Source organism: Cynocephalus volans, chromosome 2 (assembly GCF_027409185.1).
Source record: "Cynocephalus volans isolate mCynVol1 chromosome 2, mCynVol1.pri, whole genome shotgun sequence".
NCBI classification, from domain to species: domain Eukaryota; kingdom Metazoa; phylum Chordata; class Mammalia; order Dermoptera; family Cynocephalidae; genus Cynocephalus; species Cynocephalus volans.
Genome location: NC_084461.1, coordinates 10,936,123 through 10,955,764, shown reverse-complemented (window position 1 = coordinate 10,955,764; position 19,642 = coordinate 10,936,123). Strand labels below are relative to the sequence as shown.

The following is a 19,642-nucleotide window of genomic DNA, read 5'->3' as shown; positions in this document are numbered from 1 at the left end:
ATAATAATTCAGGGGGACCTTAAGTCTGTGGCCCCATCTGATTGATCCCATCCCTTCCCAACGATTAACAAATCAAGGAACGACACAGAATGGGTGTCCTGACTGACCTAGCTGTGTTCAACCTCCCACTGTTGCCACTTCTCTGAACCCACAGCTAGAACCATCATCCCCTTGTGCTGGACATGCGAACCTAACACTCAGATCTCAACAGCTCTCTACGTTGCTATCACGTCTTCCACCACAGCAGCAATGACCTGTGTCTGGCTCCATGAATAATACTGAACACCTCACCCTCAACTTCTCAGGGAACATTGGACATTTCTCCACCTCCTGACTTTGCTTGCTGATGCCCTTGTAGCTGCATGTTCTGAACATGGCTCAGTGCTGCTGCTTCCATCCTTGCATGGTGCTGTCCATACACATTTCTGCACTCAGTTTTCAAAACACCAGTTGCAAGGATCAAGTCCCTGAAGGCTGCTGAATTGATGGTTCTACCTTAGAAGCCAGCTGCCCAGGGTATGCATTTTCAGGCAGTGAACTAAGGCAAATGGTTTAAGGTAGTCTTAGGATTTCTGAAAAGCAGTTTTCTTGAGTAGAAATAAGAGGGTGTAATTTCAAATGCCGTACAGAGAAATGATTCTAATGCAAAGCCCATTTTACTTATGTTACATGCTCTAGTAAGCAACAATTACTGATTTTACTCTAATAGTTGATACATTAGCTCTACAAATATTTATAAACTGGCTGCTCTGTATTAGACACTGAGCTAGGTGGGAAAGTAAACATAGACCAAGACAGACTGAGTTTCTGCCCTAATTGTATTTAGTTTTGACAACTAGTAATTATTATATTGCTTATGTTATGACAGCAGTAACTTTACATTTTTCTTTAAAAACTAATGAGAGGATGGATATATAATTTTATGTGTGCAGAGTGCATCTGAGTGAGGACTGAGATATTCCTGTTTCTTCTGGTAGTGACATACCAGTTACTAGTATAGAATGACAGTTTTGGTGACCAGAGTGATTACACGGATGAGGTGCTCAGTATTGTTGTTCATGTCACTAACTTGCACTAATCCCCACATTTTCTGCACCCCAGTATTAATAAAAAGATGTTGATGCTTGCTATTCAGCTCACACAGTCATCATATTTTAAATTTCGCCTGTGGAGTAGAAGATTATAAAAATCAAATATGTTGACATATACTAAATTTTTAAAACATTAAATTTCTCATATTTATATATTTTTAGTAGCAGTATTTGGAGTATTTTAATGCCCTATTTCATTATTCACTTAGGCATAAGGCGATGATGAATTGTGAAAGCAATGCCTAGTGATGGAAGTAAAGCCAGAGGTGATTCGGTTGTGCTAATATTATTGAGTTTTAGAATGCAGTTCAGAAGAGGGAGGGGGACTGTCCTGAAGAGGATGGAACACATTTCTTTGGTCCACATGAGAAAAGAAAATAAGGCTAGGGGTGGCTGCCTACAGGGTTTGCTTGTTTGCTTGATGTGAGGAGGCAAGAAGTCAAGGAAGTTAATAACATTAGAGTCTCTGGAATTGATGTCATTGGCTGAAGGTAAAGGAAAACGTGTGACAAGAGTTGTACAAGTTTCTAGCAACTCTAAAGTAAAAGGTAAAAAGGGATTGACCTGAAGAAAAGGAAAGTGAGGGATACAACAGATTGAATTGTTTCCCTCCCCACCCCAAAGTTTAATGAGTTAGAGACTTGGTCCCGACAATGACAGTGTTAAGAGGGTGGGAAGTCCTATTATGGCAATTGAAAGGTGGGGTCTTGAAGAGGTGATTAGATTGTGAGGATGATGCCCTAGTGAATGGATTGATGCATTTGATGGTTTAATGGTGTTAACTGGTGTGGTTCTGTTGGCTTTAAAAGGAGAGTGCATGAGAAGCTCTCTCTGTGCTCGGCCGTTCTTGCCATGTGATAGCCTGCGTTGCTGTAAAGCCACCCCTAAGGGAGGCCCTCACCAGATGTGTTCCCTGGACTTTGGACTTCCCAGCCTCCTAAACTGTAAGCAATGAATTCCGTTTTCTTACAAATTACCTAGTTCTAGGTATTTCTGTTATAAGCAAAAGAAATGGACAAATACAGGAGGCAGGATTTCACAAGTAATATTTAGAAATCATCAATCTGTACATTCACTGATTCACATAAGAGTGTGGTTTCTGGCCAGAGTGCTCAGCTGCCCAGATATTAACATTAAAGAAGGATCACAGGTGTATGGATTTGGGGTTGAAGGTTTGCAGGCAAGGTCACCTTCCCTGCCCCAAATCCATTCCACTCACAATCTCGACATCTTGGCTGATGGCCAGTCACTCACACCAAACCCTTGCAATCATCTGAACTACTCTCTCTTTGTCTCATATACTGCCTAGAATGTATCAGCCATCCTGACAGTTCTTCCTTTAAATTATATTCATAATCTGACCACTTCTCATGACCTCTACTGCTCAGGATTAAAGTTTCAGATGAAAGATTACATCAGAATTGATTATTGAGTATAGGTCAGGGCCATCCGTAGAACTTTTTGCAATGATGGAAATCTACTTTTCACTGTCCAGTACAGTAGCCACTGATCACCTGTGGCTACTGAGCACTTGAAATATGAATAATGCTTCTAATGAACATGTTAATGTTATTTAATTTTAATTAAAATTTAAAGAGCCACACATGTGGCTAGAGGTTGCCATATTGGACAGTGTAAATCTAACTAATGAAATATTTACTGAGTTCCGCAGCATGGCAAGAATTTGGAAATTTGGAATTTGAAGCAGGTGGGACCTGCCAACCCAGGAGGGAAAAGAAACAGGTCTCTGTGGTGTCAGAAGGTGAGGGCCTAAGAACCCTGGGAGTGACAGAGAGGAGAGTTGAAAGGATAAGACATCATAGGTCAAAGAGAGGGTGTGGGCAGCTCAGGAGGAGCACAGATCATATCATGGCCAAAGGACCTTGTTGCTAATTAAGTGACAGTGACACAAAAGTGCTGGGTAGGTTGCTTAGTTGGTTGATTCTGTGACACAGAGCCCATCAGCTATTTTGTGGAAAGTGGCCATGTCTTGATGCCAACATCATCAGTTGCTGGGCAGAAGTGGCAAAAGAAAGAACAAGTTTGAATATTAAAATATAAAAAAATAATTTTATTTTCTTTCTGTATAATGGATGTCTATAAAATATGACATTAAATGTGGTTCCCAAATTGAGAGCAAGAGAGTTTGATGCAGATATCTCAAAATGCAGATAATATTTTAACATGTTAGCAAGCATAATGTAAATTTATAGTGACTCACGTTTGGGAAAGAGAAGTTTAGACTGTTCATTGGGACATCATAAGATTACATGTGGCCATAAGAGTTCAAAATGAAAAGGAGGCTCTGCATATTGGGGCTACCTCTTTTTGCTCTTATTGTCATCCCAGGCAACTTCTCTGAATTTCTTATTGCATCATCTATTAATGTACTGTTATTATGGATGTTTTTAAGATGGTGTATTGTTCTGCATGCTGCTTTGCCTCACACGGATTTGTCACCCCTTTTCCCCTGGGTGACGGAGCCGCCAAAGATTACTCAAAGCCCATCTCTTTTGAGCAGTGAGAAGCCTCAAAAAGGGGTTAATCTCCCATCACCCTCAACAATGAAGCATTTCTTCCATTTGGGAAATTAACCACGAATTGGGGTTCTCTTCCTAAATTTATTCTCCAGACCAGCAAGTCACAGGAAGAGACATAGTTTTGACAAATTTAACAATAGAAGCTGGTAACATTCAGTAAAAACAAGTCAGATGACATTCTGTAAGGTAATTAAGTGATCCACTAACAAAGGCTTGATTTAGCAAACATTCCTTCTCCCTCCAGCAGCTTTTTAGTAACTTTACATATCAATCAGTAACCAGTCTGTCTTTGAGCCAGCAACCTTGCTGTGTTATCGGTCTTTATCTAACCACAGAGACTAAATAGCCTGGAGAAAACTTCCTGTTTCTTGCAAGGTTAATATTTGAAACTGCAAGGCTTTGGAAAACCAGGCCCTGTGAAGTACATTTGCTTTAAGAATCCTCTACATCTGCAGGCTTATTTCATGTCAGTGGAGCACATCTTTTTATAAGCTTTATCCAGGTATGCTGATTTGAAGCAGGGGTGGGACATATGCCTTCTCCTGGCACCTGTAATTCATTCTGATGAAGGTATCAATAAAAAGCTGTGCTAAATAGTATCACATGCTCTACTGTCAGTTCCCAAGCCTTCCATGCCCACCCCCCAGGGGAATTAAGCAAGCAAAATTGGGAGAACAATCAAAACTGTCAATCTGCTTGGGCTGCCATAACAAAACACTACAGACTGGGTGCCTTAAGTAACAGAAATTGATTTTTGCACAGTTCTGGAAACTAAAAGTCCAAGATGAAGGTGCTATCAGGATCGGTTTCTTGTGAGGCCTCTCTTCCTGTCTTGCAGACGGTACTTTCTCACTGTCCTCACATGGCTTTTTGTCTGTGTGTACGCAGAGGGAGAGAGAAATCACTGGTGTTTTGTCCTCTTCTTATAAGGACACCAGTCCTGTTGGATTAGGGCCCCACCTTTATAAATTTATTTAGCCTTAATTACCTCCCTAAAGTTTCTCTCTCCAAATACAATCACATGGGGGTAGGGCTTCTACATATGAATGTTTGGGGTCACAAGTCAGTTCACAACACTGATTATGTATGTGTGAGCATAAAAAAAAAAAAAAAGCAGCATGACTTGGGCCCCAAAACTGCTAGTTTTGTTGTTTTGTTATTTTTCTATACGTAGGACTTGTTAGTACCACATTCTGCCAGAATGAACCCACCCAAAATGTAGGGCTATTCTTCCCTCACTCCTGTCTTTCTCATGTGAAATATGGGTCTGTCTAAAATACAGCTTGGGTATTTACAGATTATAATTCTACTATATATAGAAAGACTTCTTATACAATAATTGTATATATGAAGGGTATGAAGAGTTGCTGTGTTTAGGATGAGTAACAATGCCACTTATAATAAATAAGAAAACCAAGACAAGTCAAAATGTTAGAACCAGTTAATGATGAGACCCAGTTATGGCTGTTTACACATCAAGGACAGAGGGATCCAGCTGCTATTTATTATGACATTGCACCAAGTGTGCTACCTTTTGTCATTTCATTTTTATTTTCATTTTATTCTTACTGAGTCATATGAGATAAGCATAACCATTCCAGTTTAATAGAAGAGAAAACCAAGTCTGAGAGAGTAACCTTGGCCATACTGAAATAAGTGATAGAGAGAAAGTATAAATTCTGGCTTGCCTGAGTCCAGAGTCTTTTCTTTTTCTACTCTTCTGTGCTGTTATGATGCTTCATGCAGTTTATTGGATGCCAGCCAAATCAAAATAGGTTTTGTTCAGTGAAAAGTGTCTGTGTGATACTGTAATGGTAGATGTATGTCATTATAAATTTGTCCAGACCTGTAGAATGTACAACACCAAGAGTGAATGTTAATGCAAACTTTGGACAGTGGGTTGTCTTGATGTGTCAGTGAAGGGTCATCAGTGGTAGCACATGTACCACTCTGGCCGGGGGTGTTGGCCGTGGAGGAGACTGTGCATGTGTGGGTACATGCAGAGTGTAGGAAACTTCTGGACCTTCTCCTTAATTTTGCTGTGAACCTGAAACTGCTCTAAAAAAATAAGTATTTATAAAAAAAAAAAAAATCAAAGAGATGCATTTTTCATAATTAATGTTGCAAGGACTAACATTCTCATGACACCACCAGTGGGCAGATAGATATGTTGGAATAGCCTGGAAGCAGGACAATTTGTCTTTGCCTATCAAAAGTCTGAAAACTACACAAATTCCTTATTCCATCAATTCCATTTCTAGGAATTTGTCTGTTAAAAATGTCATAAATGTAAAAAGGGGGCAAAAATTACAAATAAAAGACAGATAAAGCAATTTTGATGCATACGTGTGAGGGTACTTCAGACAGTTCATGGAAAGATTCACTATATCTTTTAATTCTATTTTTCCATGAACTTTTGGAATTTCCCTCATATTATTGAATAGTAAGGATTCATTACATAATTAAACTATAGAGTAATTTTTATTAACATAAGAAAGCATTCATGAGATGTTACTGAGCAACAAATAAAAATTTTCAAAAATGTTTCATTATTAGCTCATTGTGTAAAGATCATTATATAGAATAAGTTACATCAGAAAAAAAGTAATTACCAAAAATCCCAAGCAAGGTAAATATACTTATTTTTTGTTTGTTTTTGGTGGCTGGCTGGTATAGGGATCTGAACCCTTGACCTTGCTATTATAACATTGCACTCTAATCAACTGACCTAACCAGCCAGCCCCTAAATATACTTATTTGGGATGGCAGAATTACTGATGGTTTCCTCCTCCTTTACTTTTTTTTTCTTTGTCTTCCTACACTTTCCAGTTTCCCAGAATTAGTGCAACTTCAATACTAATTTTTCTGGATTAGCTCTGATGAAGACTAAAGTACTTCAGCATATCATCACAAAGTTAAGAGGCTCGAAGCTTTTGATACTTGCCTTGAGGCAGTCCAGAGCTTGATTGTGGCAGGTCTTCTGTGTGTTTCTTCTGTCTCTTCTGTATGCTCTGAGCTAAGACGATTGGAAGTGGAGACTGACAGTCTTTATTGCCCAGATGTAGTGATGACTAATGGTTAAATTTAATCTGGATGTGAAAAATCATGAACCGTGGAAATTATTCCAAGTCCTTTGCATTCATGCATAGAGGTTGCCTTAGGTAGTGTAGCTCTCTAAGGTAGAATAAGGCTTGAAGATTTCACTTCTCTAACTGTTATTGCTATAAGGAGAAGGAGGGTAGATAAACAGGCCTAATTATTTCTTATACTGTATGGGTCAAACTTGTCAAATGCCTGAGGACAAACCCTGATGCAGTACCTATTAAATCCCATATTTTATTATGACAGGTCACTGTTCATACTTTTAAGAGTTACATTTTATAAAAATTGGTTTGTAGACTAGCATTTAGAAAGCAGTACAGTTATGGAAAATAGGCTGACACCATCAAAGGACCCTAAAATAGGAATAAAAAGGTAGAAAACCTGAGTTCTGGACCATTTATGTTACTTAAAAATTCTGGTCCCTTAGGCAATTTCTTTCTCAAAAAATATGTTGATAATAATACTAGCTCAGAGCCTGAATTAACATGGGCTCAATAAAATTTAAAGAACACAAAAATTAAAATAATAATTTAAAATATGTAAGACTCTCCTCCTTTCTCAGCGTAAGGCTCTCCTTGCATAGAGACCCCTTTGGAAACCATTGTCATGGATGTAGGTCAAGATCAAGATACAAGGTCAAGGGGTGACTATTCACACAAGAGCTGCTGTTTTCCATCTTACTTTCTGCCCCTTCCTTCATCTCTCAAATCTCTTCTAAATGGAAATCCATGGGTTTCAGCTATTTTACCTGGGCACAACATTTGTTAATCTGTTTGTCTACATTCTAAGTAATTATGAGACTTGGTGAGATAAAAAAACCACATATGAAAGCAAGTTGAATAAGTATACTTTATTATGGTCTTCCCAACCCCCACTATAATTACTCAAGTTTCTTTCCTTCATTCCGTTGGTATCTGTCACCTCAAATACTTCGAACTTCTTAGCCATGGTTGCATTTTGCCAAGTCATGTTTAATCTGATCCTTAAGTCTTTGCACAAATTCAGCTTTGTTAATATTATTTCCCAAAACCCTCTCACATATTCTGTGTTTGTAACAAATTTATTTTTTCAATGTTATTGTAATCCCTTTTGGTGATATTATAAGTAACTTACTTCAAAAAATAAAAGCAAAAGTTATTTGGAACGTTCAATGAAAAAGTTGGATGACCACATTTTTATCATATTAAGTAAAAAGCCTGTCATGGAGCTCTTTAGGTTTGCATATTAAATTGTTAACCCTAAAATGTTAACTAAATTTAGCTAATAACATAGGGAAAGAGCTGCAATGAAAATTATGTCACTTGGTATAAAAGCCATGATGATCAGATACAGTATAATAAGAAATATCATTTAACATTTACACAACACTGGTTCCTGGAAGGACGTGTAATATAATAGCTTTAGGCAAGAAAATAACTTTTATTTTCTCCCAGCCTTTTATTGAGATGGAGTTTTTGTAATGCATTGCCCTCAGTTAATTATTGCTTACTTTGTTGATGATCATTGGCAGATGATATATTTAGCAAGTATATTGGTCTCTGTCTTAGTCTGTTTAGGCTGCTATAACAAAATACCATAAACTGGGTGGCTCATAAACAACAGAAATTTATTTCTCATAGTTCTTGAGGCTGAGAAGTCCAAGATCAAGGCACTGGCAGATTCGGTGTCTGATGAGGGCCAACTTTCTGGTTCATAGATGGCACTTTCTAGCTATGTCCTCACATGATGGAAGGGGCAAGGGGTCTCTCTGGGGCTTCATTTATAAGTGCAGTAATCCCATTTATGAGGTCAAACCTCATGACCTAATCTCTTCCCAAAGGCCTCACCTCCTAATATCTTCACCTTGAGGGTTAGGGTTTCAGCATAAGAATATAGAGGTGGACGCAAACATTCAAACCACAGCAGTCTCATTTATTTGTGTGAGAAAATCAGGTATAATAGAACCAAAAACGTTTGAGAATCTTGTTTTTAATCTGTACACATGCATCCATTTATGCATTGGGCTAATGTTATTTGAGTTTCTGATTTCTTTCATAAATAAACTCAAACAAAATAAACTATGACAAATGGTCCTTGCCAGACTTAAGGAGTTTTTGTCTGTTGTCCATCACAGAGTAGGAACTCGGTAAATATTTGTGGAGTGGACTAGTTATTTACTGTCTTTCACAATATCAATTTATGGTAATTCAGGTATATCTTTAATGATCGATAAATTATTGATAATTAATTTCGTATTATTTCCTTACAAAGGGGAATGTCTAGTAGATTTTCCTTGGAGTTGGAAATGTCCAATAGACAAGTAATACATTTGCCTGAAAAGATGTAAATTTGTAGTTGGACCCGCTTCTTAGATTCTGTTCTTCTTTGTCACTTTACTCTTTCTTATTCCCTTACTTCCCTTTTCCTTCTCACCATTTCTCCCCTCACTTACCTCAAAGACAGAACACAAGGGTGTGAGTGTGTTCTGGAATTTGGCTGGGGTCTATATGAGGAGAAAACATTCGGTTTACTTGTTGTTTCCCCTTCTACAATCATGTTTTGTTCTTTCTCTGTGGTTCATACCCTTCATTTCTCCAACACGTACTGCTTACAGTTGTCTGATGGTAATGTCTGTTTACAGTGATGACATGCAATCGTACTGAGCATGTCTTCTTCCATTGCAGGAGCTATGCCTGTTCCAGACCAGCCCTCGTCAGCCTCAGAGAAGACCAGCACCCTGAGCCCTGGCTTAAACACCTCCAACGAGGATGGTTCTGAGACGGAAACCACCTCTGCCATCCTCGCCTCGGTCAAAGAACAGGTAGAAACATCCTATTTTTGTGATGTATGCATGGGCACATTTAAAAAAAATTTTTTTTTCAAATAAACAATGAGAGTTAAATTGTGTTGGAAGAAAATAATTTTCCAGCGTAATGTTGGTATTCATTATATACATAATATTAAGGTATGATTACAATCGCTTTGGATTCCATGTTCTTATTAATGATTTAGGCAGCTTTTCTTGAAAAAACATTCTGTAGGGGGAAAAAACACCTTTATAGTCAAAATTTACAGTTGGTGAAGTTTTAGTAGATTCATTGATGGACCTGACACTTAATACTGTTAAATGTATGAAGCCAAACAATTGGCCTGTAGAAAATACAGAGTCTAATAAACTTTCAAAATATTTGTATATTCAGGAGTCTAAAAAATTGGCATGTATGACAGCAAATGAATATCACATTAGGTCAAGGCAAATCAGTCTTCCAAGTGCTTCTGAGATGAACCTGGAAGGATAGGTTTCAGAACTTTCCCTCTAAAACTAATCCAAGTTTGAATGATTTCTTCTCCGACATTACTTTGACATAAAAATAGATAAATAAATAAAATCTGAATCTTATATTTAAAAGAAATTGTTTCATAAAAGTCATGTTTCTTGTGAATAAGAAGTGGAAATAAAGAAAGCTGAAAGATCAAGATTCTTTTATGTACTTCTTCTGAGCATGTGCTGCAAAATAAATCGGTATGTTTTTAAAGCAAAAAAGCCCCCTGTGTTTTGGTTATATGATTCGGTGATGCTCAATTGGCCATGGCAGTCAGGTGACAGTGACATAAGTTACCTGACTCCAGGAACATCTCAGCAAAGCAGTAGCCTAAAATGGGGCAATTAAGGACAGCAACTCTACTCAAAAGGAAGAAGGGCTCTGGAGGAAACTGATTCTGTTTAATAAGTAGGGACTGATTTAGGTAAGTAGGAAACCCCTAAGCCATCATCTTATCAGTAGATTAGCCAAGGGAGAGCCAGTCCAGGTGCAGTGTCTGCCCAGGTGAACACAGAAATCAACAAGCAGCAAGATCCAGGAACTTTCTTGGAGTGGCCTGAAGCAAACAACCAATCTCATCCTTCTCTGGGGGATTGTTGTCCTAAATCATTCTTAAGGTTTCCTTCTTCTCAAGTGTTGACTGTTATGTATAGAATTAAAGTTAATTGTATATTTCATAGAAGTATTAGCTGAGATTAGGCAAAAGTGGTTTTAAAAGTTGATGCCTTCTACGATTCTTAATGACTATATGCACAATATATTTATAGACCTGTTCCTTTAAAGAATATCATTTTCTTTGTTCTATTTACATGAGAACTGGCTTTCCTGAGTAGAAATCCTATTTGTTAACTTAGGGAATCTCAAGTAAGAAATTGTATGGGTTCACACTATGTACCACTCTAGTCCCGTCTCATTGGAAGTCATTTCTGTAGGAGGGAAGTCATCTCTGCAGGAGGGAAGTCATTTCTGCAGGAGGGAAGTCATTCTTTTGTTGTAGCAGGCACATATCTCAGTTGATTGCCGTGTGATACGTTGCATAACTTATTCACTCATTCAGTAAACATCTTTGAGCCCTGTATGTAAGGCAAGGCACACTAAAGGGTAGCACATACGTAAGGAACTGATATAGCTCACTGGAATACGTTGTTCATGAGACTAAGAGCACAAGTTCTTAGGTGGGTAATTAACATTGCATTTATAACCATGGACTGAAACTTAAGTCATGAATGCATCCCACATAGCATGCTCGTGTGGCTGAAATATCTGTAAACTGAATCCTTGAAAACAGAAGTCAGGGATTGCTACATGAAAAGGTGTTTATTGATTATTTTGCTTTGTCCTAATTTCTCATCCTGATTGCTTTTTAACTGGTGAATTTTGCACTTTTATATTAACATACATAGAGCCATGATTTATGCAACACTCCATGGGTGATTTCCACTTCTTCAGACATATCTGTCTCATTTTCAACAGTTATCAAGTCTCTCCTCCTATGAGGCTGTAAGAGAGAGGCACCCAATCCATACTTCCTCTCCTGTAAGAGTGGGTCCCTCACCAGAAGAGGAGGGGAAGATGGAGGACAGATCATTTGGATAAACAATTGTGAGGGCCATTGATAGTCATTTCTTACAAATAGGATCCAAAAATGGGGGCCGGCCCGTGGCTCACTCGGTAGAGTGCGGTGCTGATAACACCAAGGCCCCGGGTTCGGTTCCCATATACGGATGGCCGGTTCGCTCACTGGCTGAGTGTGGTGCTGACAAAAATGGCTTGGTGGCCAAAGGGTGGGGAAGGTTGAGGGATTCTTGTTTAACATGGGAGACGTTCTATGATGAGGTAATGATGCTTGAGAGAAGGGGGATAATTGTGGGGGAAAGTGGGTGAGAGTGAACAAGATCCAGTGCAGAGGTGGGGGGATTGGCCTCTGGGAGTGAAGATAGTTCATCCATCACAGCAGCAGTGAGGCAGAGTACATGATGCAGATGCAGGTAGGCTGTGGCTTGTGCTGGGAATGTGCACCGTTTCTCTTGTGCTGTCGTCAGATGGGCCCAGTCAGCTTGTTTTGAGTTGTAGCCTGTTTGGAGTCTGCGGAGATTTGGTCTGAGCCCAGGTGAAAAGGGAGACAGGTGTGGAAATGAGGGATGCAAGAGAGTGATGGTGATGGATCTTGGAATTGATGCTGGGGATAACAGAAGAACTGGTGGGGACAGTGGGTTCATGGTCAGAGTAGACATGTATGGATGCTGATGGCTTGGGAATGGTCTGCTTAAAATGAGGAATTTGAAAGTAATTATTGTTAATGTCAACACTTAGGTTAAGATTCTGGGAAATGAGGAAATGGAAACAAGAAGGGAGAGAAAGGCTGTGGTTTAGGTCAGCTCTGTGACAGCTGGTGTGAGGACAGTAACAGAAGCACTAGGGATGAGCAAGAGTGAGTGACAGCTCAAGTCACTGACGAGTGGAGAGAGACCAGAGGTTGCTTCATGACCATGAGAAGCACAAACTTGTTATCCTGATCTTCACTGGTTTGTCTTCATTTATTTAAATTGTGGGTCTATACGATTAGGCAAGAATTAATAGCCAATCATGCTCTGTAATATTGGTCTTTTTATTTTACCTTAAATCAATATGACTAATACTTTATTCTTCAGAAATCCATGACTTTCCCAGAAATATGCTTCTATTTAAAAATATTTCTTTCCTTTTACTTGACTGGTATTTCGTTTGATCGTTGCATGCTTCCAAAAGTTAGCATCTAAGGATCTTCTTTATAAACCAGAAGAATTACGGGGACATTTTTAGAATCTTTAGAGCTCACTGATCTTTGTATACTCTTAACAACTCAGACAAATTTGATTTTTTAAAAATAATTCTAGCCAAGTACACTTGATAATGATTAGATTAAATAGAAGATGTCTAAGTAGATGGCAGTCTATGCAAATGTATTAATTGCCTTGCATTTATCCAGTAGTTTTCAAAAGGTCCTACTATTATGTACGTAGAACAGTGCTCCCTTGGTGGTTCTCAGATTTGGAGTTTGCCTTCAGGTAGCTAGCAATGGAGTTAAAAATACAAGACAAGCATATATAAAGAGTTTAAAAATATAAATAATTTTATGGATATTAATCCCTTGTCAGATGCATAATTAGCAAAAATTTTCTCCCACTCTGTTGGTTGTTGTTTCACTCTGTTGACTGTTTGCTGTGCAGCAGCTTTTTAGTTTGATATAGTCCCATTTGTTTATTTTTTTTTCTTTTGTTGCTTGTGATTTGGGGCTCATGTTCATAAAGTCTGTGCCCAGACATAGTTCCTGAAGTGTTTCACCTATATTTTCCCTTAGTAATTTTATAGTTTCAGGTCTTATACTTAAGTTTTTAATCCATTTTGAGTTGATTTTAATATATGGTGAGAGGTGCATGTCTAGTTTCAATCCACAATATACAAGGAACTCAAGCAATTTTACAGTAAAAAACCAAATAACCCAATTAAAAAATGAACAAAGGAACTGAATAGACATTTTTTAAAGGAAGACATACAAATGGCCAATAGATACATGAAAAAAATGCTCAACATTCCGAGTCACAAGGGAAATGCAAATTACAACTGCATTGAGATATCATCTCACCCCAGGTAGACTGGCTGTAATAAAAAAGAATGAGAATAACAAATGTTGGCGAGGATGTGGAGAGAGGGGAACGTTCCTACACTGCTGGTGGGACTGCAAATTGGTACAACCACTATGGAAAACAGCATGGAGGTTTCTCAAACAACTGTAGATAGAACTACCATATGATCCAGCAATCCCACTGCTGGGTATATACCCAAAGGAATGGAAATCATCATGTCAAGGGATATCTGCACTCCCATGTTCATCGCAGCTCTGTTCACAATAGCAAAGATAAGGAACCAACCTAAATGTTCATCAATGGATGATTGGATAAGGAAACTGTGGTATATATACACCATGGAATACTACTCTGCCATAAAAAAGAATGAAATTCTCCCATTTGCAACAACGTGGATGAGCTTGGAGAAACTTATATTGAGTGAAATAAGCAAAGCGCAGAGGGATAAATACCACATGTGCTCACTCATAAGTGGGAGCTAAGAGAGAAAGAAGGAAGGAAAGAAAGACCACAGTGGTGCAATGGACTTGCAGAGGGAGAGAACACACCTAGGGATACAAAGTGGAATGGGGGAAAAGCAGATGGTGAGGGAGGTCGGGGATAATTGAGGGGATAATAGGGAGAGGAACACGGGTAATAATCACAATTTGTGGTAATGGACAGGCTGCCAGTATTGATCTGGCCATCACATCTTAGGCACGAGTGGTGACAATTTGCTTTGTACCCCATGAATATTCATAGGCAATAAAAACAAAACATGAAAAAAAAGGAAAGAAAAAGAGAAGAAATGCTCTAAAAATATATAAAAATAATTTTCGATGAAATTTTAAGAATACTCTCTAGTCAATATATCATCAAATTCCATGTGATTTATACAGATAAAAAACATTCCTTAAAATTGTGTGTTCATAACTCCAGGCACTAGCTACATTGATTTCTCTTGATCTTTATCTCACCAAAGCATGGTTAACTGTATTCTTCAGTTTAGAGGAATTTTTAAGTAACATTATATAGGATATTGATGATATCTAGGTAGTAAAAGAGAAGTTCTCTTGCTTTTAGTTAATATAGAAGAGCAGGAGTAAAGGAATTCCTGAGCTTCCACTGTGGGCAAACCCAGTGCACTGAATACTAAACGTATGTTGTGTCATATAAAGACACTATGAGAAAGCATTTTAAAAGGTTCATCTTATAAAGAAATCTTGACCTTTTACATCAACTCTTGTGTGTAGATAACATGCCTTTGTTTTTTATTTAGCTCCTACATTTATCATTTTAAAAGTAACTTAGTTCTGTATAACAAGAATACTATTTGGAAGGAGAACATTATAAAATGGTCCCTTAGTTAGTATTCTTCCAATGCCACATATCATTGCAAAATGTTCCAGCATTATTAGTGTTACTATGATGTGCAACAGTAGTTTCTGATAGCACAATGTGAAAAATGACCTATAACTATTAATCAACTTCATTTAGTCAGAGAAGGAAAGAATTATACATGTCATAGTGCTACCAGTTGAAATTTCTCCACATATTAAAATTAAGAATTACTTGATTGCTGATTTTTGAATTTATTTGTTGTTTTAATCAGGTATGGATAGAAAATGGAAAAAAAAAAAAAAAACATGATTTTCCCCTTATTTTCATTGCTAGGATATCAACTGTATTAGGAGCAGCGATTGAATTGTCTGTTTCAAAATGTGGATTAATATTGAAGGCAGAAGCTAGGAGTCAGTAAAACTGGGTCATGATAGATGACGATAATTTTTAACAAGGAAGGGACAGAGCCTTGAAGTCAGCAAGGATCTGAAAGCCTTGTGAATATCACAAACACTGGAGGCGGGGTGGGGGGTGGATAGTTTAACCGGACTGGTTGTTTAAACTTCCAGGCAAAGAAAGAAACAGAGTGTGTCTGTAGAGTTCTGAAGACCTCTGTCCAAAGGAAAGAGATAGTCAGGTGGCATCAGATTGATGGGACCACCTAGGTTTGAAGTGGCTTTGCTTCCTTGTTGACCTTTTACATCAGAAAAATGATATTGAAATTAGAGATCAAGGAGAAACGGTCATAAACTACTTGTATAAGATCTTGGAAATTCATGCCAGGAGTTCCAGATATGGGTGAATAATTCCAGAAGCGTGGATTGGTCATCCCTGCCCAACAACCACCCCGCCACACACACCCATGCTCCATTATGTGTATTTTATTTTTTCCTATAAGTTCTTTTGACATTTTTCCTAAAACTTAATTTTTCTTTAAAATTTTAGTTTGCAACTCTTCTCAAGACACTTATATAGCTACTCATCTCTTTGAAAGCCTCAAACTTCATTCGAAGAAATAACTCAGTTGGTTGCCTTCTGCTCTGTTGTCTTTGACAGCATTAGTTGTTGGGTTTATAGGGCGCTGGAGGATATGATGAGAAAAATAAAAATTTACTAAGCTTTCATATGCTAAATTAGAAGACAGGCTTTTAGTATGTGGGATTTTATAATATAACATTATATTGCTTCTAATGCCTGTTTCATATTTATCATGAGAATTCATTATTAAATATTCATCTATGAAATAACATTGAATATTTTAAATGTGATGTTTTATTAATTTTTATTACAAAGGTAATTTGTGCATATTGTGGAAAAGTTTAAAACATCAGAAAGGTGGGAAAATGAACATTTTATTTGAGAATGTATAACATAACCAGAGGTAGCTGCAAAACTTAGGGCGCTTTTTTCCCAGGACTTTTATATGAATATGATTATTTGTACAAAATTTTTATTATGCTTTTTGAGTTTTCTATTCTTCTTTGCACATTTGACATTATATAAGGAGAGTTTTTTCATATTATTATTTTGAATATTTTTCTAATAGGTATATTATATAAATCACTGTGAGTTATTTAACATTATACTTTTTATTTAACTTTTTACCTTTGTTGATCTCTTAGTTTGGTTTATTTTTCTCATTATGAAAAAAAAAAGTGACATGCCATGATTCCTGGTACATAAATCATTGGGTCTACTTTGACAGAGGCAGCCTGGAGCAAAGTTTTGAAAAAGAATTTAAGAACCCTTACAAACTCACTGGGAAAATACATCATAATTAATTACTGATAAGAGCCACAGGCAAGAGAACAAAGCAGGGACTCTTGGGGTATAACAGTCAGTGCCCTGTGCAGGGTTTGCCCAGGAAGGAAATTAACAAATAGAATATTCTAGAGGCAAGTGAATGGGGAAATATTGATTATTCAGAGAAACTAAACCAAATATGGTAGGAATAGTTAAGTTAAATACAGGAATTATTAGAGAACAAGTTAACAATGTTAAATAGTATCTCCAAATTGAAATGTTTTTTAAAAGGACAGATATTAAATGTCTTTAAAAAGTACATACTTTTTGAAAAAATATATTGTATGTTTCTATAAGAACTATATGTGAAATATCTCATAAGGTATATAATTAAATAATAACTTTTTTCTTTTGCAATTATTTTGTTCAATTTTTTTATTTATGACCAAAGAAACTGAGACTTTAAAAAATATTCAGTTTACCTATAGAAAATTGCTGTAGAATTGAAATGAGAAATTACATTGTTTTACCCTGAATACAGTGCTTTTATTATTACACTGTCTGTATTAGTCCATTTTCTGTTGCTTATAACAGAATACCTGAAACTGGGTAACTGATATAGACATGAGATTTATTTCTTACAGTTTCAGAGGCTGGGAAGTCCAAGGTCCAGAGGGGTTCATCTGGTGAGGACCTTGTTCTTGGTGGTGACTCTACAGTGATGCATGGTGTCACATGGCAAGAATGGACTGAGCAAGATAGAGCTAACCTGCTCAATCAATCTCCCCTTAAAGCCGTCAGGACCACACTCTTTATGACATGAATGGATCAATCCATTCATGAGGGTACAGTCCTCACAATCTAATCACCTCTTAAAGGTCCCACTTTCCAATTACCATAATAGGATTTTCCACCCTCTTAATTCTGTTATGAGAGAGATTGTTCCCATCACATGAACTTTTGGGGGACACATTTGACTCATAGTACTGTCTCATCATTTAGATGTAATAATGGGCCTATAATATGCTGTCTAATATTTTTCCCCATGAGAAAAATTTCTCTACGACCAATGTTTCACTAAGGTCAAGTTATATGGCACCCATGCCTGTCCAATTCTTATTTAACTAGGAAAAAGAAGGTAAAAACTTTGCATCAATTTGATGTATAATATATTTTTGCAATTTGATGGAGTCATTAATGAGAATCAAAAAGAACTGAAGGAACTTCTGCACCTCATAGTGGATAATGTCTGTAGAGAAAATGTGATAGGAAGGGAACACTGGGGGTCAAAATTCAGTCTTGGTTTAGTTGAACATTCCTTTTGCTGAGAGTCAGTGGTGTGGACTGGAGTTCTCGCTGGCATGCATCAGCAACGCAGGTAAACATGCCTGCAGCAGCCCATAGATCACGTTCAAGTTGCTGTCACTTGGCTGCAGTCATAAAAGGCACATGCAAGTTCATGCCGTGGGCTCTAAATGAGCCGGCTCTGTGGCCTGCTGCCATGGAAGGGTGAAGATCAGCTTCTTCCTTTTTACTAATGACAATTTCTGACTTTTATATCCTATTCATGGCCTCAGGAAGCCACTGGGCCACGTGCTTAATTACTGTGAGAAAGAACGACTCAGTATCAGTGAGAAAAAAAAAATCACTTTTGACAGGTAATCTTCAGCATTTAGATAGACAACTCTAAATAGCTCCATTCATCAAGTCAATAGATTTAGTCATCTGGGGAAGCATTTTGCAACTTACACATCCTCGACAGTCTGCTAGATAAAGAAGTTATGCTCAAATTAAAAATTAAAATTACATAAAAGTCAATCTAACATTATTCCATAGTTGTCATAGGCAATCACAAACAATTGCAGGTATAATTTTGACACATCCATCTCTGCTATTCTGGGAAGTAGAACTCGGGGATATCAACCATGAGTGTTTAAAATCTTTGAGTTGATTCAAGCTTTTGAGGTAAAACAATAGCCCTGTTGGCCACCACCCATGCCCACCACCTCAACAGAGGAAAACCTGTCCACCCAAACCAAATATCAGCTTTTTACCCAGCCCACCTATTATCTAAAGCAGACGCTTTTGTTAAATAATACCACACCAAGTACTTGTCAGAGACCCAGCATTGCCTGGTATAGACCTCCTGTCAATTTATTTTTAGAGGCAATTTATTTTTAAAATTACTAATCCAGAGTGTAAATTTGCTTTTCACTTGGGAGCTCTGCTCATATTGGGAGCAGCATCTCAGCCTGCCACTGGAGTTCCCTCAAAGGACCTGACTTTAATAATGCTGTAGGAGTAGGATAACTCCACCTTTACGGAGACTCCAGAAAAGAAATTACCATACTAGGAGCTTTTCAGGATTGTATGGAAGCCTAATATTGAAAACTTTTCCCACTCTATTGTCAGTTAATTCATATAAATGAAACCTTTTAGTACTAGACATGTACTACTGCTATTAACTAGTAATAACAGTTAATAACAACTGTAATATTTTTCTGACAAACACCTAGGCTTACTGGTTAATCTGTGGGAAGGGTTGTGGCCACGTCTCCTCTCCTTACTGTTGTGTCACCAACTCTGGAGCCCTGCGGAGGTGGAGGAGGTGTTCAGTATATTTGCTCTGAGATGGCAACTTCAGGAACAAACTTAACCATGTTTTTCTATTTTGTTTTAACTCAAAAGTAAATGATTTGCTTAATTGTGACAAAAATCCCTAGTTTAGTTATGTGGTACAAGGGTCTTATCTCTGTTGTCATATTGATCATAGCCTCTCACCCTTATTTTAATGGTTATAGTGGATCTAGGTCTTCCACATGGACTACTTGCTTGTTGTTTCAGAATTAGCGCATTTGCTTTAATGAACCCAAGCCCCCAAATTGCAATTTCCTCTATAAATAACCATAACCAATACT

The 19,642-nt window shown here is 37.6% G+C and overlaps 1 protein-coding gene across 1 annotated transcript in view; it reads left to right on the top strand.

The window, feature by feature from the left end:
• Positions 1 to 19,642, top strand: part of CTNND2 (catenin delta 2) — a 934,064-nt gene that overhangs the window by 168,878 nt on the left and 745,544 nt on the right. Inside the window, exon 2 of the mRNA XM_063085434.1 lies at positions 9,397 to 9,533. Within this exon, the coding sequence (XP_062941504.1) occupies positions 9,397 to 9,533 (137 nt within the window). The remainder of the gene's footprint in view (positions 1 to 9,396; positions 9,534 to 19,642) is intronic.